At 25.3% G+C, this 27042-nt stretch overlaps 6 protein-coding genes across 14 annotated transcripts; 2 read left to right on the forward strand and 4 right to left on the reverse strand.

Moving 5' to 3' along the window:
- Nucleotides 1-2: 2 nt before the first annotated feature.
- LOC102672622 (rRNA-processing protein FCF1 homolog) lies at nt 3-1271 on the reverse strand. Its single transcript, XM_006618047.2, has 5 exons — nt 1112-1271; nt 868-950; nt 702-773; nt 323-632; nt 3-231 (listed from the first exon to the last, which is right to left on the reverse strand). Exons 1-5 carry the CDS (start codon nt 1112-1114, stop codon nt 88-90), a joined length of 612 nt encoding a protein of 203 aa, XP_006618110.1. The 5' UTR covers nt 1115-1271; the 3' UTR covers nt 3-87.
- A 43-nt stretch (nt 1272-1314) lies between these two features.
- Nucleotides 1315-8071, forward strand: LOC102672500 (nuclear RNA export factor 1-like). Its single transcript, XM_006618046.2, has 10 exons — nt 1315-1890; nt 1987-2288; nt 2357-2443; nt 2540-2786; nt 2859-3052; nt 3146-3258; nt 4471-4507; nt 4587-4819; nt 4889-5057; nt 5132-8071. Exons 1-10 carry the CDS (start codon nt 1812-1814, stop codon nt 5567-5569), a joined length of 1899 nt encoding a protein of 632 aa, XP_006618109.1. The 5' UTR covers nt 1315-1811; the 3' UTR covers nt 5570-8071.
- Nucleotides 8072-8203: 132 nt separating this feature from the next.
- Nucleotides 8204-8930, reverse strand: LOC102676519 (integrin alpha-9-like). Its single transcript, XM_006618085.2, has 5 exons — nt 8879-8930; nt 8704-8800; nt 8483-8612; nt 8369-8425; nt 8204-8259 (listed from the first exon to the last, which is right to left on the reverse strand). The coding sequence occupies exons 1-5, from the start codon at nt 8916-8918 to the stop codon at nt 8212-8214; spliced, it is 372 nt and encodes a 123-aa protein (XP_006618148.1). The 5' UTR covers nt 8919-8930; the 3' UTR covers nt 8204-8211.
- A 242-nt stretch (nt 8931-9172) lies between these two features.
- LOC102674174 (integrin alpha-8-like) lies at nt 9173-12624 on the reverse strand. The gene is made up of 15 exons (XM_031511633.1): nt 12557-12624; nt 12203-12476; nt 11998-12136; nt 11871-11935; nt 11661-11781; nt 11515-11600; nt 11258-11449; nt 11015-11114; nt 10762-10954; nt 10502-10692; nt 10315-10433; nt 9795-10223; nt 9551-9717; nt 9308-9485; nt 9173-9235 (listed from the first exon to the last, which is right to left on the reverse strand). Exons 1-15 carry the CDS (start codon nt 12622-12624, stop codon nt 9173-9175), a joined length of 2385 nt encoding a protein of 794 aa, XP_031367493.1.
- Nucleotides 12625-12848: 224 nt separating this feature from the next.
- LOC102673864 (metalloendopeptidase OMA1, mitochondrial-like) lies at nt 12849-15078 on the reverse strand. The gene is made up of 7 exons (XM_031511655.1): nt 14685-15078; nt 14470-14606; nt 14197-14379; nt 13994-14101; nt 13696-13893; nt 13440-13619; nt 12849-13056 (listed from the first exon to the last, which is right to left on the reverse strand). The coding sequence occupies exons 1-7, from the start codon at nt 14992-14994 to the stop codon at nt 13033-13035; spliced, it is 1140 nt and encodes a 379-aa protein (XP_031367515.1). The 5' UTR covers nt 14995-15078; the 3' UTR covers nt 12849-13032.
- A 429-nt stretch (nt 15079-15507) lies between these two features.
- LOC102672849 (microtubule-associated serine/threonine-protein kinase 3) lies at nt 15508-26712 on the forward strand. Of its 9 annotated transcripts, none has more exons than XM_006618049.2 (24): nt 15509-15642; nt 16233-16490; nt 16774-16996; nt 17101-17317; nt 17402-17481; nt 17573-17675; nt 18549-18630; nt 18973-19075; nt 19145-19368; nt 19512-19587; nt 19696-19926; nt 19989-20220; nt 20295-20629; nt 20729-20901; nt 20977-21047; nt 21124-21351; nt 21422-21649; nt 21726-22278; nt 22443-22630; nt 22706-22926; nt 22990-23322; nt 23644-23709; nt 23961-24450; nt 24999-26712. In XM_006618049.2, exons 4-24 carry the CDS (start codon nt 17140-17142, stop codon nt 26093-26095), a joined length of 5292 nt encoding a protein of 1763 aa, XP_006618112.1. In that variant the 5' UTR covers nt 15509-15642; nt 16233-16490; nt 16774-16996; nt 17101-17139; the 3' UTR covers nt 26096-26712. The 9 variants fall into 9 exon arrangements, with proteins under 9 accessions (XP_006618122.1, XP_006618112.1, XP_006618117.1 ...); XM_006618054.2 differs by having other exon boundaries at nt 18567-18630; XM_006618055.2 differs by having other exon boundaries at nt 17101-17293.
- The last annotated feature ends 330 nt before the right edge of the window (nt 26713-27042 follow it).

Raw genomic sequence — 27042 nt, forward strand, 5'->3', positions numbered from 1 at the left:
TGTTTACTTTCATCAAAAATTGTTTATAAAATGCATGTTTTATTATATATGCCTGTACAATAAAAAATTTTAATACTAAGAACATAATTATTTTCTAGGTGCTCCATATGCATCTGGCATTCTTTCTATGGTGTACCTATGTTGAGAAACATACATTATAGGTACACCTGGTATTTTTCGTATTCTCTTTTTTAGATCTTTATCATTAGTTGCAACAATATAACATTTGTGCTAAAATATAATATAATATAAAGTTTAAATAAATGTGAAGCCAAATATTATTAAGTTAAATAGATTTCATTTTGGAAATAATTATACTTACTTGAGTCACTCTATTAATAATACAATCATCTGCATATGTACCTTTATGCATGCAATTCAATCTTTCAAATCTAGGATCTTTCATAATCCTTAAAGCTATTCTATATTTCTGACCTAGTTTTTCCATTTCACCTATCACACAATCTGTTATATATGGAATACATTTTGCATAAAGACATTCCATCATATTTTCTATAATATCTAATTTGTTTTTAATTGAAAAATTTATAAAATTTGTATCTACTAAAATATGATATGGTGGTCCCAATTGTGTATTATATTGAAAAAATAATGCAGAAGATTGTTGAGGCCTGCAATATATTATAATAATAAATTTCATATTTTTTTATATTAATTTTAGAAGGTATAATAATATGTACGCTTCTGTTATCTTGAATTGAGTAGGATCTTCTTTTTTAGTTTTTTTTGGTGGTATGCGATGCTCAGGTTTTCTATAAATAGTAAATTAATATTTTGTAAATAAAATATATATATGTAATAATAAATTTTTTGTATAATAACAAAATCAATTAAAAAATTACTTACATTCTTGAATCCCTTAAGCTTATCATTTTTTTCATTTGTGCAAATTTCTGCATAACAACTCTTCGTGTTCTTTGATTCTTTCCCTGTATATTACAAATTAGTGAAAAAGTAATTTTAATTTATTCAATTATTATAATTTAAAATTAAAATTATTATAATATAAAATGTCAAAAATATAACCTAAAATACGCATTTTAGATTTTCTGTAAGAAATGTAATATTTTATAAATTAGATATTATTTACCATTTTTGCTTAATGTTTTATTATATAATATTATATAATATTCTATTATAATATTCACAACTTTTAATAGATATATTAAATAAAAATTATAAATTTTTTAATTCAAAATGCAAATCACGTGAAGATCTTTTATGGTATTACCAACAACAATATATATATTTTATATATTTTTCTATTAGTCTTGCCAACTTAAAATATAGTCATATAATACACATAAATTAAATGATCATAAATTCAAACAAAATAATAGATATTTATTTTTTAGTACAATTTATGTTACAGTCTATTTCTTGACAATTATTTTTATATTGCGTATAAATATATTGCGAAAGATACATAAGATTTTTAATTTTAAATATATCTCTTTTTTACGCGCTTTTTATCATTGGTTGCAAGTAAATTAAAACATCTTCGGTTGACCCGCCATCTTCTTCTCGATTTATAGAAAGGGAAAAAGTATCTGTACTTCATGAAACGTAAATTTTGATATTTTATTAAAATAGATTTAGTGCAAAGAAAAGAAGTAAATGTGTTACTATTTTTAATTCTTTATCATCTGATACTGACATAGATATTATAAATATAATTTAACTAAGTATACATAACATAAAAAGATCATTTATATTATAACCTATAAAAGTGTGCAATGATTGTTGCACTTTATTTATGATCTTTTATTGTTATCCTAATTTGATAAAAAATGCCAAGAAAACCCAGCAAAACTTCATGGGGTGGTCGTGGTGGAAGATCTGGAAATTTTGACGATAAACATTATTTCGGTATTTTTTGCTACGAATTTAAATGTTAATTCATGTTAATTTATGTAAATTTGTTTAAAATAGATCATGTTCTTATTAATTTTCTATTTTGTGCAGCCCATGATGATCGTGTACCAAGAAATGATGGATCTTTATATCTTGGAAATAGACCGAGAGTATCATTTAAAACACAAGCAAGACCAGCAAGGGATGTACCTAGAGGATTGGCATTAGCATGTTTAGATGAAGATGTTCAAATGGCAACAAGTTCTAATAATAATAATAGACAAGTTATCATGACAGGAAGAAATAGAGGTATACAACGTGGAAGAAATAGTCCTGTGCCTCATAGAAGATTTAGGATGGCTCCTAGAATTAGACAATTTCCTATTGGAGATTCTAATTGGTATAAAATTATAGTAAGTATATAAAATCATAAATTTTAATATTTAATTTAATTTCACATATGTATTACAAATGATTATAGATACCATATGGACATAAATATGATAAAGATTATATAATTAATAATCTTTTGAGTTATATTGCACCAGAAACTTTTATTCCATTTATGGTAAATATAAAACATCTAAAATACATAAAATACATTCATTGCGTAATTAAAAATATTTTACAAATTCAATTTTATAAAAAATAATTCTGTTAATAGTATAAGGTAGTTGGAAATGAAGCCACTTTTTATGTAGATGATAACAAAATAGCAATGGCATTAGCTGATTCTGATCGTAAAATTACAACTACTGATGGATTTAAATTACAAGTAAGAGTTTCAAAAGCAGGATTTCCACAATGTGAGATTGATAGTAAATTGAAAGAAAGACTGAAACAGGCAATGGCAAAACGATATGTACATGAAACAAATGCATTAGATTTGTCAAGATTTCATAGAGATCCTGGTTAGTTAAATTAAAAATAACATTTTAAAAATAAATTTATTCAAGAAGATATAATAATTTTGCTTATTATAGATCTTATTACCGATTACTTTTGCGCACTATTTCGACCTGTAATGTTAAAAGCAGTGTTAGATATTGTATCAGAACACATACCAGATTTAGAAGCACTAAATTTAGATGGAAATAAATTGCAATTAATCGAAAAATTAAATGTTTTGGATAAAAAATTTACAAAATTGAAAATATTATATTTAGGAGATAACAAGGTGAGTAATTTAAAATTTCTAAATTGTATTTTCATTATTTAAATTGTGATGTATAATTCAATGTATAATTAATAATTTATTATTATTTTTTAGATAAAAGATATTAATCAAATAGATACAATTAAAGATTTAAAGTTGGAAGAGCTAAAATTAGAAGGAAATCCTGTATGCAACAAGTATAAATCTCGACAAAATGACTACATTAGGTAATGTATGATCTTTTTTACAATGATGGGATTCTTCAGGTTTGAGTTGGATTATCAAAAATAATAGATATTGTGATGCTAATAACTAAAATATTGTATTATAAAATGAAAAAAGTCAAATTATTTCATTAATCAAAATATTAATTAGATTAACTATTAAATAAGAGATGTATTAATAATTGTTCAGAAATAAGATGAGATATATCTCGTCTGATTTTGGTAGCCTTGAAATATGTCATCATTTTAAATAATTTTTTCTGATACATATGATTGTTGCTTAAATTTAATTTTCAAGTTACATAAAAAATATAAACTTTACATATATATTTTTAATAAGATAAATAATACCTTTATTACTAAATATTTTTAGCCTAAATTTTCTATTAAATTCCAATTTATCAAATTTAAATATAAATTTAGATTGTATATATTCATTATTTTATGGAAATAAAATAATAAAATAAAATATAAAGTAATCTTTTGATAATCAAAATTACTATAACTGAATTTATAACGATTTTATAATATATTAAATGTGAAGTATGACTATCATTCTTTTTTATGTTGACTAATGCTTTTTGAAATTATAATCCCATATATTTTTTTAGAATTTAATTTATATTTAGATTATAATATTATTTATTTTGTCTATAGATATAGATATAGATATAGATAGACAATGCATAGATAAAAATAGTATATCTATTCTATACATATTTATTGATAATACTAATTAATAAAAATAGATAATATTAATTAAACATATCAAAGAAAATTTAAAATGAAATTTTTTTATTTTATGTTTCCAAAAATTAGATTTAATTATTATTAGATAAAAATAGCAAAATCATAAGATCAAACAAAAAGATTTAATAACAATTATTGCATAAGCTTAAAAATCCATATTTACCTATTATAAATTTTAAATATGAATCAAAAATATGTTTGAAATTAAAAAGCAATAAAAATATGTATAAGAAAACGTTATTTATTTTAACAATATAGGAAATATCTTACCAATTTCATGAAAATAGCTGATTTATATACATTCTTAATTATTTTCAATAAGTTATAAGATGAGAAAATTGGTATTACATTCTAAATGATCCCTATTTCTTCCTTTATTTTACTTTTCAATAATAAGGCAAATATTTCTGTTATTACGATTAACTTGGAGCTTCCGGGCTTCTGGCTTTTCTTTCCTGACCACAGCGACGTTCGGAAACGGTTTCCCAAACTCCTGCGACTGGTATGTAATTATTAATAATTATATTAATTATATTAATTTGTGAAAAATTCAGAACAACTACGTTTAATATTTTATTTAGGATGGTATGGAACTTCCAAAACCAATATTATTCGACGTAGCGGATGAAGGAAACAAAATGCCTCCCTCTCAGAGAATGTTTGTTGCAAATGCAAAAGCGCAAGAAATTGCTAGTCAATTTTTGCAACAATATTTTCTCATTTTCGATAGTGAGAATCGTCAACCATTGTTAGATGCGTATGTCGAACATGCGTATTTTAGTATGACTATGTCTTACACTCATAGTACTAATAAGTACGTTTATATATATATATATATTATCTTAGAAACAAATATATTTTATTAATAAATGGGATATTGCAGATTGAATGGATATCTAATGGAAAATAGAAACTTGTATAGAATAAATGATACAAACAAAAGACAGAAGTTATTGAAACAGGGACGTTTGCCGATAGTTTCATTTATTTCTGAAATGCCACAAACTTCTCACTACCTAAACACATTCACAATGGACATCAGTCTAATTACAGTAAGATTTTATTTTCTCTACAAAAATAAAATTTGCAAGTTTTTTGTTATTTTATACATAATTTTATATTTTAGGATGGAATGATGTTAACTACAGTCACAGGACTATTTAAAGAACTCGATAAAAAAGAGCAACCTATTCGTTATTTTAATCGAACCTTTATAATAGTACCGGAAGGAAGTGGTTATTGTATTCGAAATGAGCAATTACATATCAGTCAACCCACAGATGCACAGTTAAGACAATTGAATAATCAGAATTCAGAGACACAAATAACAAATCCAGGATCACATACTCCTTCGAGTAGTGGCACTGCAAAATCTTTGTCAGTACAGTTACCTGAAGACGTAAAACAACAAATGACGATGACACTTAGCCAACAAACAAACATGAATTTAGAATGGAGTTTAAAGTGCTTAGAAGAAGTGTTATGGAATTATGACAATGCGCTCTCAGCGTTTCAAGAATTCTACAAGCGAGGACAAATACCAGCAGAAGCATTTAACAAATAAGATGTGGATAAATAACATGTGGAAAAAAGTAAGATTCATAGAAATTTCAATTATTTTTTTCTACTGCATGTATTTACAAAACATACAGTCTTATATTGTAATTTGAATAGATATGCAGATTTTATTTTAATTTTTTTTTCCTTCTATTAAAACAAAAAAATTAATTTTAACGAACAATGTTTGTCATATATTGCAAATTGACATAAGTATCCTTTTTTGTTCCTTTTCTTTTCTTTTTTTTTCTTTTTTTTCTTTATATATATATATATATATATACATATATACATATATATATATATATATACATATATATAATTGTCTTAAATTACTTTATGGATACGTATATTTACAAAAGACAAAAAGAAGATTGTTGTAGAATATAAAATAATTCCAATGATTTATTTTACATGGTATTGTATTTAACAACAAACTTCTTTTTGTGTCAAAAAATGAATATTTTTATCATTAACGAATAAGATGTCCAAACATGGATTTAATTTTGCAAGTAATTATCTCTTGTAAGTTAAGATTTAATGCGATGATTTTTAAGTTTAATATTCCCGGGAAAAATAATATTAAATATTAATACGATGCGATTAATTTTTACTTTCTGTATATTTCAATTTTCGTGCCAGTTGTGATAAAATCTCGAAGATAAAATGCTCCGAATTTTTATTTCTCATAATTATTTATAACAAATATATTCTTAGATATTCATTTTTGCATCAGAATATGAAAATCGAGTATATTAAGTTCAATATAAGAGACACAAATAATGTTTAAACTTTTCGTACTACTAGTTCGATTATATTTCATATGTACATAGTGATGTTTATTTAATATCATGATTTGAATAATCTATATGTAATAATATATTTGTTTCATTCTAGAATGTGTGCAAGATTGTGCTGTAATGCTTTTAAATAGATGAGTCTACATTACTGTATAATTGTTAGAAAACAGAATGTTTGTGCCTTTCTTTAATTATATTATCTCAGATAAAATGAACATCATTATGTACTTGATACAAACTAGTTTACATTAAACTTTATAAAATAACAATTTAAAGAAAAAACTTATGATCTTAAAAAGGTCATATCTCACTTCGTATCATGCTGGTTGATTGTATTTATTATCAAATTTTATATAATTTTTTTAATATTTAAAATAAAGAAAATATTCATTATCTACAATATAAAAGAATCTACAATACAATGAATTTTTTTTTTATAAATTTGGTATTGAAATTATAATAAAATATTTTCAAGCGAATTTAATTGATAATAAACAGAACACGAATCAGCCAGCTTCAAATGTCATTTTGAAAATTGGTATATCATGTTACACGAATTCTCGCGAATTATATACATGAATATATTGTTATTATTCGCCTTCTTCGTTATGTAATTTCATTAAATTGTGTAAATCACTTTAACAGATAATCTACAGCTTGTGAGTATAAATTATGTATTGGTATTCATAAATAGTGCGCTTCTAAGAAAACAATATTATCTTATTACACTATGCATATCCAGAGAACAAAAATAATTATACTTCATATCTTGTTCAATTTATTTATTTTTGAAAATGGTCGACTTGCCTTTGAGAAGGGAAGATAAAAAGAACAAGGGACAATAGTTCTGGTGGACATCATCTGGAATTGGGAATCTAACAAACAAGTTTGATCCCCTTCCTTGTCGAAGCCTGTCGATGTGCGACGAAATATGCTACGACAAATAATTATAATGTCCACATAAATGTTAACAAACAACATTAACATCGGAAGAAAGGCGAATTTTACTCGACCGTATTAGTTGCTCTTGCGGATTAAAACCACAAAAAAATTTTGGGCGATGCTAATGGCGATCAAGCAAAAGCTATAACCGCCCCTTCATTTTGTGTCTTTTCAAAGAACACAACCGACAAATGGAACTGATCTGAGTATGAATATGAAACTAAACAATGAAACAAAATATATTCAATATAACAAAGTTTGTTTAACAGAATTTGAATTTTTTTTACTATGTAACAGATCGTCATTAAAAATTTATAAAATAGGAATAATTGATTATTATCAAGATAATAATTTATGCTCACATTCTGTAAAAATGTTATTAAGATTACGAAAATATTTTGTATTAATAGTTTTTCGAAAAAAAGAGAGAGAAATTCATTCTATTATATTACTAATAATTTTTGATTTATTATATAAAAGAAATATCTCTTAAGAAAAAAAAGAAAAAGTAAAAGAAATAATTTTTTACTATTGTTGCGAGGAATGGGAAATTAATCCACTGGATATTGTTATAATGCAATGCAAATTATTGCGTTTATTTTTTCGTTTGTAATTAAAAGAAAATGTAAATAGCTACATGATTGATGTACATGTTTAAGATATGTTTTTACATTATATGTTTTTGTCAAGTTAAGATGTTTGAATACAATGTACGAATTGAAAGTACAATAAGATATAATTAATAAAAATAGAAATTTGTATACATATATGGGCGTTTTTCATCGGAGATAATGAATATAATGTAAATAAATATTAAAAGTTTATTAAATATAATTTTCTTTTTACAGAATATACGCGTAATATTCGATATATTTAAATATTTTTTAAATTCTTTTTACTCGTTATATCACGTGTTTTCAGGGTTAATTGTAATCGCAGTTTCATTTCCTATCACCTATAAGATTATATATATAGATTAAGAATAAGATTAGTTAAAATTTGAATAAAATTAATAAGACATTAGTTAAAATTTATTTTATTTTTATAAAATATAGAATACTTACTTCATTACATTCCTGATTTGTTAAAGTTTGTTTTTTTTTTCGTTTAAAGAAACCCAACTGAAAAATATTATATTGAAACATATTATAATAATGTTCAAAAAATAAAAATCTTACCGTTCCTAAAATCGCAGCAAAAATAAATAATAATAATATTCCTATTAAAATAGAGATAAGAACAATCCATGGCTGTAACTTTTCCATTTTTGGGATATTGTAAAATAATGTCACAATTTCCATTGTAGATCTATAATGTAATTTTCAAATTATTTCTAACAAATATATTAAATATAAATAATATAATAAATATAAATGCCAAATATAATATAAAAATTTACCGAGTTCCATTGATATACAACATCTTATCAGGTTTTATTATTTCTGCGCTCACCTCAGTAACATATTTTAAAATAGCTCTATTGTTTCTAAAGATATCTTAAAATATTTAAAAAAATATAAATAAATAAAATATGATCATGTTTTACAATATTTAATTAAATAGTGACTGATTACCTTTAAGTTTATCAACATTTAAAAAAAGTTTAATTGTCATTTTTCCAATATCTTGTAATGTTTTCAGTTTATTTAAATCACATACAATAGTTATACAATTTATATAAGGAGTTGAACAATTCATGTAAATAATATCATTTGTCCAATTTTCATTTAATATTTTTGAAGCATTAATATTCATGTTATTTAAATATAAAGCTGATTCTTCTATTGAATTAAATTGATCTTTTTCATTTATTATATGATTATTATTTTGTCGTATTTTATTGGAAAACAGAGATATATCAAATTGATTTAAAGATGATTCTTCTTGAATATCCAATAAATTAGTCTCTGATGAACATTCAAAAAGTTCTCCTGATATGTATAACTAAAAATGTACATATATTAATATTTTATATTTATAAAAGTGAATATATAAATTCTTACTTGAGATTTATACATGTATATCAAATGTAAATCTTTAAAAGCTAATGGTATTTTAACAATCAATTGCGCAATTTCTATTGGTGATGCTCCAAGTTTATATACTTGATAAGTATGTTGAAAAGTAACATTTTGAGCAATTTCGTTTAAAGTTAGATAATAGGCTTCTTCATTTGCTTTTCTAAAAAATAAAATTAGTATAGAAAATAAATGCACGTTATTATTTAATATCTAAATAATACAAACCCATGTAAAGATAGAGAAACTTCGTTTACTAAATTAAGAGTTTTAGTTATACTCGTCATTCCATGATTTATACTACGAGTCTTTATTGTTATATAAAAATATAATTTATGATCATATAATGATCCATTAATTAAATATCTCATATCCAAATCTAATTTGACATTTTTCTATATTATAAATAAAAAATAAATATTTAACATATATAATAATATGATCTCTGAAATTTTACTCTAAAAATTTTTACCTCTTCTTCTTTCCAAATAGGATTTCCTATATCACAAATTACTATTAAATTCTCTTTAGAAATGTCTTCTTGACAAAAGGGTAAAATACTACGTAATATTACTCTCTCGGGGAATTTAAATTCGAGTGTGGTAAGATATGCAGGTTCTCCATAATTTTTTAAATTAATTTTTAAACTTATGTCGTTTGAACCAATTATCCACATATTGTTATATCTTACATTATAAAATTTTGCAGTAACAGATATATTAGAATTACAGATTTTGTCTTCCCCACAACCAATATTAAAAGGAAGTAAAACTTTTATATTTTGTATCTTATTGTGTTTTTCAACAGGACAAAATTTACAAAATTCATTTGATACGTTATCGTGTAAAAAATCATGTTTTGCAATTATACTAATAGGCTCGATAAAATCTCGTATATCTTTCTAAAAAAACATTACATTAACATGATATAATAAAATTAATATAAAATATAATAAAATATAATAAAATAATATAAAATATATTGAATGTTACCAAAATATTAACTTTACTAGATAAACAAATACTTAAATTAGAAGATTTCATTTCTAAAATTGTTTCTTTAGTTCGCTGGTAACGTTCGTCTATAATGGCTGTAATCTTAAATTTTATAGCTAGAAAAAAATATTTCATTGAAAAATGTAATAAATTTAATCTTAAAACATATTGTATAACATCTTACTATCTGTGACAATATCGTGTAACATGCCATACATATTGTATCGTGGACATATTCTGACTAAAAATTGTTTAGCATCTCTTTGCAAAATATTAGGTATAGTTTCAATGAAAAGTTCTGTTTTCCATATTGGTTTGCTACGTAATATAATAGCATGCTCTGATTTATATGCTCCAATTGCGATATCCAAATATCTATATATCACGTAGAAAATTAATAAATATATAGTTGATTGTGATGATATTTACAAAATAAATTCTAACCCGTTTCTATCAATATCAATCGGTTTTGATATTGAAAATCCAAATCGAAGTATTCTTTGTGAAGAATTATATTTAAATAATTTTACAGCTTCGATTCGTTGCGATTTTTGTAAATTCATATTTTTTAAATCTGGAGTCCCATTAAACACATAAATAACTCCATCATCTTCCCAAGGTGTTCCCACAATAACATCTATAAAAAATTAATTCTGTAAAAATCTAAAATATATATAAATATAAATAAATTTATTACCATCAAATCCATCAGCATCTAAATCACCACTAGCTATGGCGTATCCAAAATGTCCTCCTTCTGTAACTCCATGTAAAATCACAGCTATTTCAAACTGTTCCTAAAAAAAAATATTAAAAATATATACAAAATATATATTTGCCGGATAATGCAATATAAAAAATATTTGATATTTTGAATTCATTGTCTAATTAATATAATTATTACAATATTTTTTTTTTAAATTTAAAAAATATTTCTTACCTTGGATGTACCAAAATATATATATACTCTACCAGTATCTTCTTCCCAATAGGGTGCTCCAATAAGAAGATCATCCAAACCATCTCTATTTAAATCTCCTACAGCCAAACTGGCTCCAAAATATTCGCCAATATGAGTACCATATAATTTCGTGATGATTGATATATTCGATGCTGGATTAATTATTCCGACCTAGAAAAAATTTGTTCATCGAAAATCTTTTTTTAATTATCATACATTTCGAGGTATTGTTATACCAAGCCTTTATACTTCCAACCTGGTGCTCCACTTGCGAATAATAATTGATCCTTTTTAAAGAAATAACCAGATTCAACGCTGTATCCTATAAATATTTTATTGCATATTAAAAATAAGAATTAATTTGGTATTATAAAGAACATACCAAATTGGGATAAATCGTCATTTAATGGTAATTCCACGGTCATTCTTTTATTTGAATATTGTATATCCACAGTTCCATAATCTTCATGTTTTGGCTCTCCTATGATGCGATTTATTTTCTTCTTTTTTTTTTTTTCATTTTGCTAAATTCTTTTTTAAATTACTTATTTGATAATAAAAAATAATAATATTTTGAATTTTATTTACAAACCTTTGTCGATGCATAATGAACGGAAAAACCATGTATCGGATTGTACCAAAATGTTGACATAAAATCTAGATTTAAATAATATAATTATTCAATAAATCAATTATTATTTTAATTAAATTGCATATACCATAAAACTTAAGATCTTTCTCTTCGATTATCAGAGTATTCGAAGAAATTTTTCCACTGTAACACATCCCTTGCATAGTTTCCAAATTAATATCTAAAGATTTATATAAAAGTGCCACAATTGTTCGTGGTGCACATGCCTAAATTGAAATGTCATTCAAAATTTTATTATCAAAATACAATCGTTACTAATATATTTCTCTTACTGTTAAAATTCCATTTATTCTATCTATTGCAATTGCACTTCCGAACCACCCATATTGTTTCCGTATCCACATCATCATTCCGAGTTGCGTTATGTATCCTTTTTCATTTTCAATTTTTTCTGGTTTAATTTCTTGACATTTATGATTTTCAATTCTATGATATAAATGTGAATTTTCGATTTCACAACGATATACAATACCAGGCTCGATCAAATAAGATAATCTTTTTGTTGAAGACCAAGAATAATTTCCTTTTGGTGCTCCAACTATCAACCTTTACAATTGATATGTAAAATTTTTAAATATAATCGGAAAAAATAATTTTATTTAATATATCAAATAAAAATCATTTACCAGGATGTATCAATATCCGGTTCGTAATACAAATGTACCGTGTAACCAAAATAACTATTATTAAACATATTATCATGACGAAAAATAATAGGAAAATCTACGTCTATATTATATCCACACACAATTTCCAAAAAAAAAAAAAATATTCCTTTAGTAAACATTTTTTGAACTTTTATGACGAATTTAAATTTAACGTGCTTCACGAAGGAAAATTATAAACTATCATTAATTTTTATTCAACTACAGGAAGACAAACGATAAAATTATCGCTAAAAAATATATATCATCATAATAAAATTTGTGACTAATGCATTATTTATTTCACCAGACTAATCATCATATTACAAGGATATACAAAAAAAATCTATAGTTTCATTTATAACTGTATGCCTAAAATTCTTGAATCTTTGAATACAAATTTTTCGATATCCTTAATATAATGTGGTAAATTATCTTGAGGATCCTTTTCAGGTATTTCAGGACACTAAAATAATTTTAAACTTTACACAAGATATTAATATATGGGATATTTTTGGAAAATTGACTCTAGAAGTTAAAACAAAAAGTAAAAGTTGGTATAAAAAATTTTCTTATTTATTAAATTATAAACAAAATTTTTAATTAAAATTTGTGTTAGACAAACATAGAATAATTTCATCTCTATCATATAGTCCATATCGTTATATCTCCGCTTCATTTAATGTAAAATTATATTTAATTATTATTAAATATAATTTAATAAATAACAATAACATATCAATTTTTATTTGTTTTAACTTATAGAATTAATTATTTAGAATTTATATTTAATTTTGATTTCCAATATCTTGTATATTTTTCACGTGATATATTATGGTTTCAAATAATCAAAATTTATAAATACCTTAGCTTGTTTTCTTATTTTCAAAATTTTAGGCATTAATTTAATAGTTCTTTTCTTTCTTTTCTTTAAGCTAGGATGATGCATAAATAATGGTATTTCAAATTTATCTGCTTTACTAAGTTCTTCAAATACTTTCATAATCTCCCAGAATACTAAAATTTCTCTAGGATCAATACAACTCTAAAAATATAAAAAAAAAAATTTTATATAAAAATTATGTTTGCAAGAGTATTTATGTCAGATAGAGATCATATACTTTTGCAGCTAATTCCATTCCAACTTCATCAGCTTCAATTTCAGATGATCTTCTATACCAAGCAAAAATAATTGAAGAAAATACATAAAAACTTGAACAAAGTATGGCTGCTATTCTTCTTGGATATAAAACCCAAATTATAAATGAAAAGATAATAGTTACAATATCATTTAGTATTCCAAAAGATAATGTTTCTGACTGAGAACAAATATATTATAATTACATAATATTATATTTTTTTTTTTATATTTAAGATTTATGATATATCATATATTGTTTATAATTAAACATAACTTACTGTATGAAGAAGCATTTCATGTGACATTTCATGGGCTAAAATAAATATTAATTGATCATTGCTTTTAATGAGATCAAACATATCAGAAAGTATAATAATACTTCTATCCTAAAATATTTAATGAAAAAGTTAATATCTTTATTAGGATAAGTTTTTTTTTATTTATATATATATAATAGCATTTTATATACTATTTTACATACTGGTAAAATCAAAACATTAGGAAGTGATGCCATATTAAATATACGATAAATTATAGTTACTGTCCAATCCAATCCTTCAAAAATTTCTTTATTAGAATCTATTAATTTTTTTATTGCATTGCCAACAATTGTATACTTAGGATCATTTAATGGTACTACATTTTCTTTATTTTGTACTATTACCTATCACATGCAACTTTATGATTATATACAATATGATTATATACAAAAATTGTTATTCTATTTTTGCTCAAATATTGTTTGAATACATACTCTAAAAAGAATTTTAGCATTTTTAATTCGTAGATCTTGATTAAATAAAATAAAACGTCGTTTCTTCAATATTCGATCCTTTTCAAAACATGTTAAACAATAAATAAATAAAATAAATGATAAGAATGCCAAAGAACCTAGAAATATATATATGTCCAATATTTATATTATTTCAAATATCTATGAATTATTATACCATTGAAGAAATATAATACCATAAAATATATATCTCTTTTGCTTAAACCATGTTATATACATTTGTTGTTGCATTAATGGTTGTTTCAACCACCATTTTCTTACATAATAACCACATAAAATTGAACCAAGACATATAGTTAAAGATGTAGGATAACAAAGCTTTTGAGTCGTATGAATATTTGATATTTGAAGCTTTAAATATTGCCATCTTTTTACAGACCTTTTATATTGATGAGAAAATGTTCCAGAAATGGTACTATATGATAGACTATTTCTTGTATATGTTAAAGTTCTACTAGTTGTCAGCAAAAGATAGTTGAAATACATTATTTATATAATACATTTAAAGAATGAAATCATTATAGCAATATAACTTTTTAATAAGCTTTTTAAAGCTTTTTAAAATTTTGACAAAAGCTTTTAAAAATAATTATTTTAAATAGTTTAACACAGGTTAGATTATATTTTACTAACAAAACAAATTAAACGAAAAAAGAAAATTTGGAGGAAAAAAGGAGAAAGAATATATAATAATATAATATATGATATTGTATGCGTTAAATGAATAAAATAATATAATATTAAAAAAATATATGTATAAATTAAACATATGAATATATATTAAATTTTTTTAAATAGTTTCAGTATGTTAATGACATATATCAATTGATATATGTCAAAAAAGACTTGTTTTTTTTATATAATTGTGACATATAGATATTTAAAATGTTTTTTAGAGAATAATGATGTATTTACGAATTATAATATTATATAAAACATAACAAATAAAAAAAAATGAATATATTTGTATAATATTAAAATTTGAAAATTTTTTATATCTAATTATATCTGTTTTAAAATATAAATTTAACAACTACGTAACATTGTTGACAGTTCATATTCGTATTGTTAAAAATGTCACAAGGTTACAATCGATTCTAGTTCAAAATCGATTAAGTAGTAAGATTAAATATAGTAAGTATATTGATAATCATATTAAATTTATCGACATATAAATTATATTTTCAAATTAATTTTAAATTGAATAATAAACGCATTTATATTTAATAATTTCGTTGTAATATAATTTACAGACACAAAATATTTCAAACTACTTATAAAAATTTTAAAAATACAATAACACTCATAAGAATTTTATATTTATATCTTTAAATTTTATATGATTCATTAAAATTAATATATTAATTGTAATATATTAATTATCTAAAAATTTATTTATAATATTTAATATATGTTAATTTTTAAACAATATAAATAATTAAAACTATTCATAATTATTAATTTTTCTTTTTGGATATTAATTCAGAAAATGAGAAATTTAAAAATTTTAAAAATCGAAAAAAGAATTGAAAAAAAGCATTTACAATTTTTTTCTGATTTTTTTCGAAAATTAACTGAATGAGAAAAAGTTTTCATTCACAAATTAAAAAAATTTAATTGAATATTGAATATACAAATAACAAAATTTCTATGAACATTGATATATTTAATACATCAGAAAGCATTCATATTTCGCTATAAAGAGTATGATGTTGATTTTACAGTGCAACTTGTGGCCAAGGATACGTGTATTTGTGCGCGTTTTCATGCATCAGTGTTGCGCGTGCGTCCATGTATAAATGCACATGCGTATACGTGAGAATGTGCATGTGTGTACATCCATCATGAGTCAGAACCCATGTCGGTCTGTATTTCGTAATTAATTTTTATAGTGACGAGAAAAATGCGATTCTAGACCTAGGACTACAACACCTGCTTACTCCCGGGCCGCTTGTCCTCAGAGGACATGCCCGTTGTGCCCGGTAAATCGCGTATCTTTTATCTTCCTCTTGCTATGTTCATATCCATTATGTGTGCTTAGTGTTGTGTATTTTCTTCTCTTGTTTCTCTCGTTGAACCTCTTATATCCCGCTTCTGTTCTTTCGTTGGACTCTTGTTTCTCTCTCTTTCGTCTACAGGTATATACATCTTATTTAAAACGGGTCCCTGCTTCGATTCTTCGAATCGCCTACAGTTCCCTTTTCAATCGACCAAAGTATAATTTATTTCCTGTTCTTTTATATGTTATGAATTTTCATACAGCAGCAACAGCATAAGAAAGGGTTGTATGTGAGACGGCATTTTAAGCTATCAAAAGTGTAGGCATACACAAATGCTTCTCCAACTCGTGCATTCGACCGATTTTAAACTGTCAGTCTCGATCGAACTTTTATAAGAAAGAATGGATTGTGAATTTTCCGATAGTCTCGTTTATCAAACTTACTTCTTGCTTTGTTTTCTTTCCTGTGAATAAAACAAATTGAGTCAGGTATATATTTATTATTTGCATTCATAATATTTTTTTTCTTTAATTCTTTAATGTCAATATTTTTTTCAAAAATAAAAATGATTAAACAATTTATTTAATTTAAGGTAATATAAATAATTGAAGGCAAAAACAATAGGACAAATATGGATCAAAATAGAAATAGACCTAGTAGACCTCGTCTTCGATCTCATGGCAATTCAGCCAGAGTACTTGTATTTGATCAAGCTGAAAGTGAAGAATCTGCTTGTAGTACTGAGGCAGAAATACAAAAACATCCAATTCCATCTAAAATGGAGAGTAAGGAAGCTCCAGTGCGACCTGGTTAATAAAATTTAATTTTATTTCATTTATCTATTTATTTTTCATAATTATTAATCATTTATATTAATCATTTAATATTTTTAGTCAGTGGAGAATTATCAAATCTAGTTCGAATGAGGAATTCTGCAATTGGAAAATCTGCACCTTCTTTATCAGTTCATATGGTTAGTAATATTCTATGTTTAAAATGTTCAAAATACTAAAAATAACTAAAAATATAATGATTGACAATCATATTAACATTGTTTCTTTTAGCGTGATTTTAACATTCCTCGACGTACTGCTAAAGCAGCTCATCGTAAATCTTTTATTGCAACAACATCTCCAACTTTACCACGTTGTCATTCACCACTATCAGGTATATAATTATAAATGTTTTTAATTTATTATATTTATATTATATTATTTATATTTTTTTATATTTTTTTATATATAATATTATATGCAACATTTTAATAATATTTTATATGTTGTTAATATATAAACTATTTATGAATGCTATATATTTTATAAAAATATATTTTATAAATACAATTTTCATATAATTTTGCCCAATATCTTTAAGTATATATATATATATATATATGTGTGAATTTTTACATACATATAGATACATAAATATAAATATTTAATATATTTATGACATATTTTTGAAGGATCATTTTTAGTGACAAATATAAAAAACAAATATAAAAATTGATATATAAAATGTTAATTAAGATTATTAAATTATTAATTATTAATTTATTTATTATTATAAGTGAAACGAAGCAGAAATAGAATGTAAAAGTAGTGTAATGAAGATAATCTCATTCTATTTCTGTCTCACTCTATATAATGAAAATTTTAATTACTTATATCTTAATAAATAAGTCCAATATTTTTATATATGAACTTTTGTGTTTTAGACTATAAAATTGATCAATCAAAGAATTCTATATAGTATTCTATTCTATTCTATATAAATTAGATAAATATATATTGATATATATTATAAATATATTAAATATCCATGTTTAAATCGGTTAAAATAATTATCACAATATAATTATAGCAATTTGCAATTTATGCAGTTAATTTTAGAAACTTTAACTTCTATCTTTAAACTTGTTTTTTAAAATTATTTTTTAATTAATTGAAGATAATTATAAAAACATGTATTCTATATTTTTATATAATTTAATTTATTATAAAGAACTAATTTTTTTTTACTGCTTATTTCCTTATATAGCGTTTGTCCCGATTGTAGGCAGTCCCCTAGAAAGTCCTAGGATGTCATCAAGTCCACATTTTGCTTTTGCTCCAATTAAAAGGTATTTCTATTTCATATCTAGTCTTATTCTTAGTCTATTTAAATTTGACTTGTTTATTTATATAAGTTATTTATATAAGTTTATCTATATAGATAGATTTCTATTGTAAGTATTATATTCTTAATACATTATTAATAGTAAAAAAAACAAATGCTGCTATCGAAATTAGGCTGTAATAAAATTTATAAAAAACGAAGAATATGGAATGTGTAAGATTTTATCATAAAGTATTTGCACTATATGTATATTTATAAATACAAAAACTAACTTTTCAGCAGACAATATATATTATAGTCAATAATTCTAAATTATTTTTCACACTAAAACATATATAATATTTAGAATTGGTGGAGGTACTACAGGAACTGGAGATGGGAGAAGATGGTCAGTTGCTAGTTTACCATCTAGTGGTTATGGTACAACACCAGGCTCTAGTAATGTTTCGGTTAGTTATTTTGTTGAAGAATGAAAACATTGATAATGATTAAAAAAATTTATAAATTTATTTATTTAGTCACAGTATTCAAGTCAAGAACGCTTGCATCAACTTCCAAATGTTCCCACCAAGGATGAATTACGTATGCTTTCTTGCCATTTTTCTAAACCTGGTACACCTTGTTCTTCGCATCCAGGTTTTCCAGGTTCTAGTATTTCGAGTATTCCTGGCAGCGTATCTCTTAGCCTTGATGAAGAGGGCCGTAGATCACCGTTACATAGACCTCGTTCACGAAGTTTAAGGTAAATATAATAAAATATATATAGTAAAGTATTGTAATTTATTATGAATATTATATTATTCATATAATTTTATTTTTTTCAATTTTTTGAAAAATATTGTTTGTAACATTTTTGTGCAATTGTATGTTTTATTTCAATTTTAGCAGTCCAAGTCGTTCTCCTGTATTAGATAGCGAAATTGTTATGATGAATACTCTTTATAAAGAAAGATTTCCCAAGGTAAAACTTCAACTAAATATATTTATATATATGTGTATATATATATAAACATTTTGTAATTTTACAAAATATAACAACAATTTTGTTATTTAAAAATTATTTGATTAGGCTACACAACAAATGGAAGAACGTTTAACTAATTTTATCAATGAAAACAAAGAGCTAGATGAATATGAAGTAATGGCAAATATGACCCAAGATTCTCTTCCAATTTTAAGATTTGTACATCATCAAGTAATTGAAATGGCAAGAGACTGTTTGCAAAAATCTCAAGAAAAATTAATTACAACTAGATATTTTTATGAAATGAGTGAAAATTTGGAACATTTATTAATGGAGGTAATTTCATAAAAATTTATATGATAGAAATAAATAATAATAAATATCTTTTTTATTTTTAGACAAAAGATAAATCACTTGAAGCAGCAACAAGATTAACAGGACTTATTAAAAAATTGTTGTTGGTAATATCGCGTCCAGCTCGTTTATTGGAATGTTTAGAATTCGATCCTGAAGAATTTTATCATTTACTCGAACAAGCTGAGGGCCAAGCAAAAATTAATGCAGGAATAAAAACAGATATACCACAATATATTATTAACAAACTTTCTCTTAACAGAGATCCAATATCAGGTAATATTTATTTTATAATTCCTTTTTTTTTTTCAATAATAATTAGTAAAATTAAATATATCTCTATATTTTAGAATTGCAAGAAGATTTAAACAAATTAGAAGATTCAGCTAGTTCGAGCGATAGTAATTTACAAATCGCTTCGAGTCCAAATAAAGATGATGATAAATCTCAACGTATTCCATGTGAAAGTGATTATGAAGTTTTAAAACTTATTAGTAATGGTGCATATGGCGCAGTATATCTGGTTAAAGAAAAAACTACACGTCAAAGATTTGCCATGAAGAAAATAAATAAAAACAATTTGATGCTAAGAAATCAAGTAGAACAAGTCTTCGCTGAAAGAGATATAATGAGTTTTACAGACAATCCATTTGTCGTTTCTATGTACTGTAGTTTTGAGACAAAAGTACGTATACATTATTTTGAATTTTAAAAAATATAAATATATATAAATAATATATCAATTTAATTATATAATTGTATCAACTATTATTTAATTACATAGAAACACTTGTGCTTAGTAATGGAATATGTAGAAGGCGGAGATTGTGCAAATCTATTAAAAAACATCGGTCCATTGCCACCAGACATGGCAAGATTTTATTTCGCGGAAACTGTCTTAGCTGTTGAATATTTACATAGTTATGGTATTGTTCATCGAGATTTAAAACCTGACAAGTATGTAAAAAAATTTTTTTCTTTATTTTTTATTCATATTTTATTATATTTTATTCGTTGTTTTTTTTTTTTTAGTTTACTTATTACTGCCCTTGGTCATATTAAACTTACTGACTTTGGTCTCAGTAAAATGGGTCTTATGTCTTGTAAGTGATGCAGAAAATCAATATTTTTGAAATATATAGTTCAATAGTTGTATAACAAAATTTCTTATATTTTCAGTGGCAACAAATCTTTATGAGGGTTATATCGACAGAGATACGAGACAATTTTCGGATAAACAAGTGTTTGGCACACCTGAATACATTGCTCCTGAGGTTATATTGCGTCAGGGATATGGCAAACCTGTTGATTGGTGGTCTATGGGAATTATATTGTACGAATTTTTAATTGGCTGTGTACCATTCTTTGGTGATACTCCGGAAGAATTATTTGCTCATACAGTTAATGGTAAATATTGTTGGAAAATACAAAAATTACTTGAAAATTATTAAAAAATATAAACAAAAAAATTATACAGATGATATCGAGTGGCCAGATGAAGATGATTGGCCTGTTCAGCCAGAAGCTAAGGACATTATAACAGCACTATTACAACAAAGTCCTAGGGATCGTTTAGGCACAGGTGGATCTCATGAAGTAAAAGAACACTTATATTTTTATGGAGTAAATTGGAATAGTTTACTCAGACAAAAGGCTGAATTCGTGCCACAATTAGTCAATGATGAGGATACAAGTTATTTTGATAGTATGTATATTATATACAGTATAATTTTTAATTTTTTAATTAATATTGAAATATTAAAAAAAAAATAATATTCCAGCTCGTATGGATAGATATAATCATGATATAGGTGACGATACTGATGATACCGATGATTCTCCTTTGTTCGGGTCATTTTCTTCGTATTCTCCACAATCACGAAAAATATCTCAAACCCGTCCACCTCAAATAAATCCCGAACAAACAGAGATAGATATTTCTAAAAAACAATTATTCCGTACTGAGCTTGAACGGACAGTCGCGCAATTGTCTTCTGGATCTAATAGTTCAACCACGCCTCCATCAAAGTTAGCGGAATCGACTCTACCAGAAAAAAATCGATCTTCATCTATTAAAATTACAAACATTGAAACACCTCCAAAAACGGATAAGTCAAATGCATCGTTCACGAGCCCTGCCACAGTAACCAGTGGCGAGTCTCAATTAACAGTTATTAGGAATAATCAAATAGAAGGGACATCCATCAGTTTAAGCACACCTGATTCTTCGCAAACGGAATCTGAGGACATCAGTCCCCAAATCCAGAGAAAGCGACATTTGCATTCCCGTGATAAGCTGCCCAGGTTCAGTATATGCATTGATGATGAACACATGTGAGTCATTCAAACATACATCTTCCCAAACATTATAATCGTTATCACAAAACTGACTCCACTTCTCTAGAAATCAATGCCTTATCAATGCATATGAATCATTCACTTCTTCAATGCGTGATTAAAATTAAATCTGTGAATATAATAAATAAATTTTATTTCAGGTTGGATTTAATTGCAAACAGAGATACAACTGAAGAAAGTAAACATAATTCTAGTACTGATTCTTTTGAATCATTTAGCGCCATACCAATTATACCATCCGTAAAACAAAAATCACGATCCGTGATAAAGTCTGCATCCACTAGTGGATTATCATTAGTTATACCAACCAGTGATTTTTCTTGTACATATTATTATAAATTAAATTATTGCATATTACATTATAATGTTCATTTATAATTATTAAATCGAGCAATATTTCCAGATGATGCATCATTAAATACTCAACCAATCGAATCTCCCGGTGGATCATCCACTGCATCTTCAAGAGATACGTCTCCTTGTCGCGAATTGAGTCCATTGGTAACTAGTTTGAAACCTCCAATTATTATTCGCAGAGGACCATGTGGATTTGGCTTCACTGTACATACGATTAGAGTTTACTATGGTGACAGTGATTTTTACACCATGCATCATCTAGTTATGGTATGTTATGAATTATTACCAAAATAGCATAGCCCGATTATATTTATTTCATACATTTTATAGGCTGTAGATCAATCTAGTCCAGCTTTTGAAGCTGGTTTAAGACCAGGCGATCTCATAACACATATAAATGGTGAACCAGTGCAGGGTTTATATCATATACAAGTTCTTCAGTTGATGTTAAGTGGCGGTGATCACGTAACATTACGTAGTACACCATTAGAAAATACTAGTATCAAAACAGGAGGAAGGAAACGAGATTTGACTCAAAGTAAAATGGCTCGCAGAACATTACATAAACAGCGCAAATTGAAACGTGATCATTCAGATAAAAAACGAAAAACATCCCTTTTTAAACGAATTAGCTCGAAACGAGCTAGCGTAGAGATGCAACAGGTATAAAAGTATATTTTTGATTTTTGCTTTATAATTTTTTTTATTCAAAAATGTTTTAAAAATACATCATAATTTTCTTTGACTATCAATTGTGAACATTTAAAAAAATGTTTTGAACTATGAATGTATTATATTTTATATAATTTTTTCTTTTCTTTTTCTTTTAAGATTTCCAATATTATTATCATAATAACTTATTATTGTATACTATATTACTACTACACTTGTTACTGCTACTGACCGCGGCATAAATACTAAAGCACTGGCAATTTTAATGCAACACACGTTATTATGTTAAGTGTTACTTTTTTTTTATTGCAGCCATTAACTATCAGTTGTCCATTGTCAGCACCCATTCTATCCAGCGACAGCAAACCTCCACTTATGGTATGATTTTTCGTCACGTTTCGTGAATTGCTAGCTATGTTTTAGTTGCTGTTTTTTTTTTATCAATACTTATTTGTCCAATACAATCCCGTGGCAGCTTTTAAATATGTGTTTTTCTTATTGTTCGTGACAATATCAAAATTCTACACTGTACACCGATCACAAAAAATTTGAGCATTAGAAGGAAAAACATTTGATGATTTAATTAACATATTTATCATTAAACAGAAATATTACACAATTTTTTTCAGATGGCTGCAGGAATTTGTTCACCATCAATGGTAACGCCTAGTCGATCGTTCCAATCATTTACACGTTCCCAAGAGACATCACCATACTTTGCAACATGTACGAAGTCCGTTTGCAGTCCTTCACCTCCAACAAACCGTGTTAGCTCGGATTCTTATCATTCTACGGGGAATTCGAGCCCTTGTTCCAGTCCAAATTCTTCCTCTCCTGGTTCTTCTACATCTACTACAAATTTATCCACTATTGCCAATCAATCTCATTATCAGAGACCAAGTACACTTCACGGTTTGAAACACAAGTTGCATACAGCTGCAAAAAATATTCATTCGCCGAATCGCAGAAAATCAGTTGGACATATACCATTGTCTCCGTTAGCTAGAACTCCGAGTCCGTCGCCGCTTCCTGCTAGTCCTACCAGAAGTCCTAGTCCATTAGCATTTCCTACAGGACATCAGCCTGGTAGTTCTAATACTACACAGTCTTATAGTCCAGGTATTTATAAAACAATAAAGTTAATAAATTTGAAATGATTTTGTTTTGACATTTAAATAGTTGAATTTAATCTTTAATAATAAATAAGTGATTTTAATTTAACATGTTGATTATTGATTACGAATTAATTTACATATACATAAGTTGTTTATTTATAAGAGCCAATTATAATTTATTTCAATATTTATCTCTTATGAATCTTTTTGATGATTGATATGATAATATTAGCATTAAAAAACTTATCAAAATCTAAAAATTTTATTACAAATTTTTTAATACAAAACTAAAAAGTACAAATACATAAAAATAATCAAAAAAATTAAAAAAAAAAAGCTAAAACTATCAAAATTATTAAAATATTTAATAAAAATATAATATCTATAAAATAAAATGATTTAACTAATTTAGTATTTTGATTCATTATGATAATCAAATCAATGTGATTTTGAATGATTTTAAATATTATAAAATGTCAAAGTTCATATAGAGTCTTTAAGTTATTGTATTTAGAATAAAATAAATGATAGATATATGTTTCTTATATTTAGGAGTTTGTTTATCAACGCCAAACAATCAGAAAAAAAGTTATGGACGACCGAAATCAGCAGAACCTGGTTCTCCATTATTAAGAAGAGCACTTAGTCCAGACAGACTTCACCCCCGATCTGCAGAAAATAAAACATCAATTTCACCATTAGCAAACTCAGTGGTAAAAGTGACTCCTCGTACAACCATAGCTCAATCCTATTCAGAAACATCTGAAGAGTGCAGTGACAACTATAAAGAACCAAATGATTCGAAAGTGGAAAAGAAAGTGTCAACAGAATCGAAATCAGATTATTCGAAAATATCTCATGGAATATCAATCAATTTGGGAAATGTGGGTATATCTAATTCTTGTGGTAGTACACAGTTACCTAGAATAGCAGAGGAAAAAGATTCACCGACCGGTTCAAAGGCTGATGATTATTCGAAGGAAGTTTTATCTTTAGAGAAGGTCGATAAAAATAACACTTCTACAAGTAAATTGACAGAATTAGAAAATATTACCGAGCGCAATGAACGTGTTGAATTGAAGAAGGAAAAAAAGAATTTATCCACAAAGAATTCAGAAGGTGCAACTATTAATAAAATTGACGAAAGGGTTCAATTGGATAATTCTTTTAACATACAAATGCGCTGTTCACAAAATCCATCTCACAAGCAATCTCAGAATTTTGAAAAAAGTTCGCAAGCTTCATCGCAAAAAGCATTGCCACAAAGCAATGAAAAAAATTCACAATCTTCGTATCATAAAATATTACAAAGTAATGATAAGAACTCACAATTTTCTACTCAGAAATTTTCGCAAACCAACGAAAGAGGTATTTTGCAAACTGTACAACAGAAATCTCAAAACAATGAGAAAGTGCCACAGGTTGCATCTCAGAAACTGCTTCAAAACAATGAAAAAATAATTGTACCTCATAAAGTGATTGAGCAAAAAACAGCTAGTTCAAAAAATTCAGAAACTAATTCAGAAGGGAAGAAAATATCAAAAAAGTACAAAATTGATGGCTCTGAAAGCACAAGTAATGTTTCATCTACACAACATTTGAATACATTTGAGGTTATGGGATCTGGAAAGGATAAGAAAAACAATTAAATAATTATTGTTCAAATGATCCTGATTTAAGGATGTAACAAGATAAATATTTGCGCGTAATTATCAGATGGTCTGTTTTTTTTTAAACTTATCTCTCTTTTCAATCAAATTTTACAAAAAAACAAAATTGAATATCTAATGAATATATTGATGTGCATATTTTAACTTGAATAAGATTAGAAAGGTGGCAAATCAAAAAAAGTATACTAATTTAAAGTTTACAGCTTTAAAAAGAAGTGATTTCTACTTGAATTAAATAAATGTAGGCTTCCATTGAATAACATACCTGAACATGTAGCTTTAGCTGATATAGCGGTATACTGCATTACTCTATAATTGAATAATTTGTCATACAATCATTGAATATAAACTTAGAGATAAAAATAGAGGATAATTGCAATTAAGTATTATTTCAACAGTTTCAAATGAATGCAGTCTGTTGAAATTACTATTGCTAATTCTCTGCGAGAAATTAAAAAAACAGGGACGAAAAAATTGGAGTAATTTACACTTCGGCTACAGTATTTAAACGATCTCATTTACATTTATGTCTAATTATTAACACACCATATATGAATCAACATATAGCAGTTAGCAAATCGCATACAGATAGCTTTCCAATACGTGTAATATTCGTGAAATTAAAAAAGAAATAAAGAATAGAAATAATATATATCGTATATATTCGTGTTCTTAGTTTAAACGTAAAAGTTTGTAATGATTTTTTTTTTAATATAATATGAATATAAAAATATTTAAAAATATATATTTTACATTATAATATATAAAAATTGAATATTTGAAAGAAAAAAAGTTAATTAGTTTTTATTTATAATAATTATAAAATATTTAAGAAATATTTTTCATGAAGTTTTGAATTGTTAAATAATTATTTGTCTTGTATATATTATATACTTCATTTGATATTGATTATGAAATAAATTTTT

This window comes from Apis dorsata, unplaced genomic scaffold (genome assembly GCF_000469605.1).
Source record: "Apis dorsata unplaced genomic scaffold, Apis dorsata 1.3 scaffold_339, whole genome shotgun sequence".
In the NCBI taxonomy this organism is placed as follows: domain Eukaryota; kingdom Metazoa; phylum Arthropoda; class Insecta; order Hymenoptera; family Apidae; genus Apis; species Apis dorsata.

What these genes read in the sequence shown, in the direction of transcription:
- LOC102676519 (XM_006618085.2), bottom strand. Translation starts at nt 8,918, where the DNA reads ATGACAATTAAACTTTTTTTAAATGTTGATAAACTTAAAG. An exon ending in TTGCTGCGATTTTAGGAACG is followed by an intron (nt 8,426 to 8,482) that starts GTAAGATTTTTA and finishes AATATTTTTCAG; the next exon opens with TTGGGTTTCTTTAAACGAAA. An exon ending in CAAATCAGGAATGTAATGAA is followed by an intron (nt 8,260 to 8,368) that starts GTAAGTATTCTA and finishes ATAATCTTATAG; the next exon opens with GTGATAGGAAATGAAACTGC.
- LOC102672500 (XM_006618046.2), top strand. Translation starts at nt 1,812, where the DNA reads ATGCCAAGAAAACCCAGCAAAACTTCATGGGGTGGTCGTGGTGGAAGA. An exon ending in TGACGATAAACATTATTTCG is followed by an intron (nt 1,891 to 1,986) that starts GTATTTTTTGCT and finishes TATTTTGTGCAG; the next exon opens with CCCATGATGATCGTGTACCA. An exon ending in TTCCCAAACTCCTGCGACTG is followed by an intron (nt 4,508 to 4,586) that starts GTATGTAATTAT and finishes TATTTTATTTAG; the next exon opens with GATGGTATGGAACTTCCAAA.
- LOC102672849 (XM_006618049.2), top strand. Translation starts at nt 17,140, where the DNA reads ATGGATCAAAATAGAAATAGACCTAGTAGACCTCGTCTTCGATCTCAT. An exon ending in GCTTTTGCTCCAATTAAAAG is followed by an intron (nt 18,631 to 18,972) that starts GTATTTCTATTT and finishes TATAATATTTAG; the next exon opens with AATTGGTGGAGGTACTACAG. An exon ending in ACAGCAAACCTCCACTTATG is followed by an intron (nt 23,710 to 23,960) that starts GTATGATTTTTC and finishes AATTTTTTTCAG; the next exon opens with ATGGCTGCAGGAATTTGTTC.
- LOC102674174 (XM_031511633.1), bottom strand. Translation starts at nt 12,624, where the DNA reads ATGTTTAATAATAGTTATTTTGGTTACACGGTACATTTGTATTACGAA. An exon ending in TTCATTATGCATCGACAAAG is followed by an intron (nt 11,782 to 11,870) that starts GTTTGTAAATAA and finishes AAAAAAAAAAAG; the next exon opens with AAGAAAATAAATCGCATCAT. An exon ending in TGACGATTTATCCCAATTTG is followed by an intron (nt 11,601 to 11,660) that starts GTATGTTCTTTA and finishes AAATATTTATAG; the next exon opens with GATACAGCGTTGAATCTGGT.
- LOC102672622 (XM_006618047.2), bottom strand. An exon ending in CAATTCAAGATAACAGAAGC is followed by an intron (nt 633 to 701) that starts GTACATATTATT and finishes AATATATTGCAG; the next exon opens with GCCTCAACAATCTTCTGCAT. An exon ending in TTATTAATAGAGTGACTCAA is followed by an intron (nt 232 to 322) that starts GTAAGTATAATT and finishes ATTATATTTTAG; the next exon opens with CACAAATGTTATATTGTTGC.
- LOC102673864 (XM_031511655.1), bottom strand. Translation starts at nt 14,994, where the DNA reads ATGTATTTCAACTATCTTTTGCTGACAACTAGTAGAACTTTAACATAT. An exon ending in CTAATGTTTTGATTTTACCA is followed by an intron (nt 14,102 to 14,196) that starts GTATGTAAAATA and finishes TAAATATTTTAG; the next exon opens with GATAGAAGTATTATTATACT. An exon ending in GAATGGAATTAGCTGCAAAA is followed by an intron (nt 13,620 to 13,695) that starts GTATATGATCTC and finishes TTATATTTTTAG; the next exon opens with AGTTGTATTGATCCTAGAGA.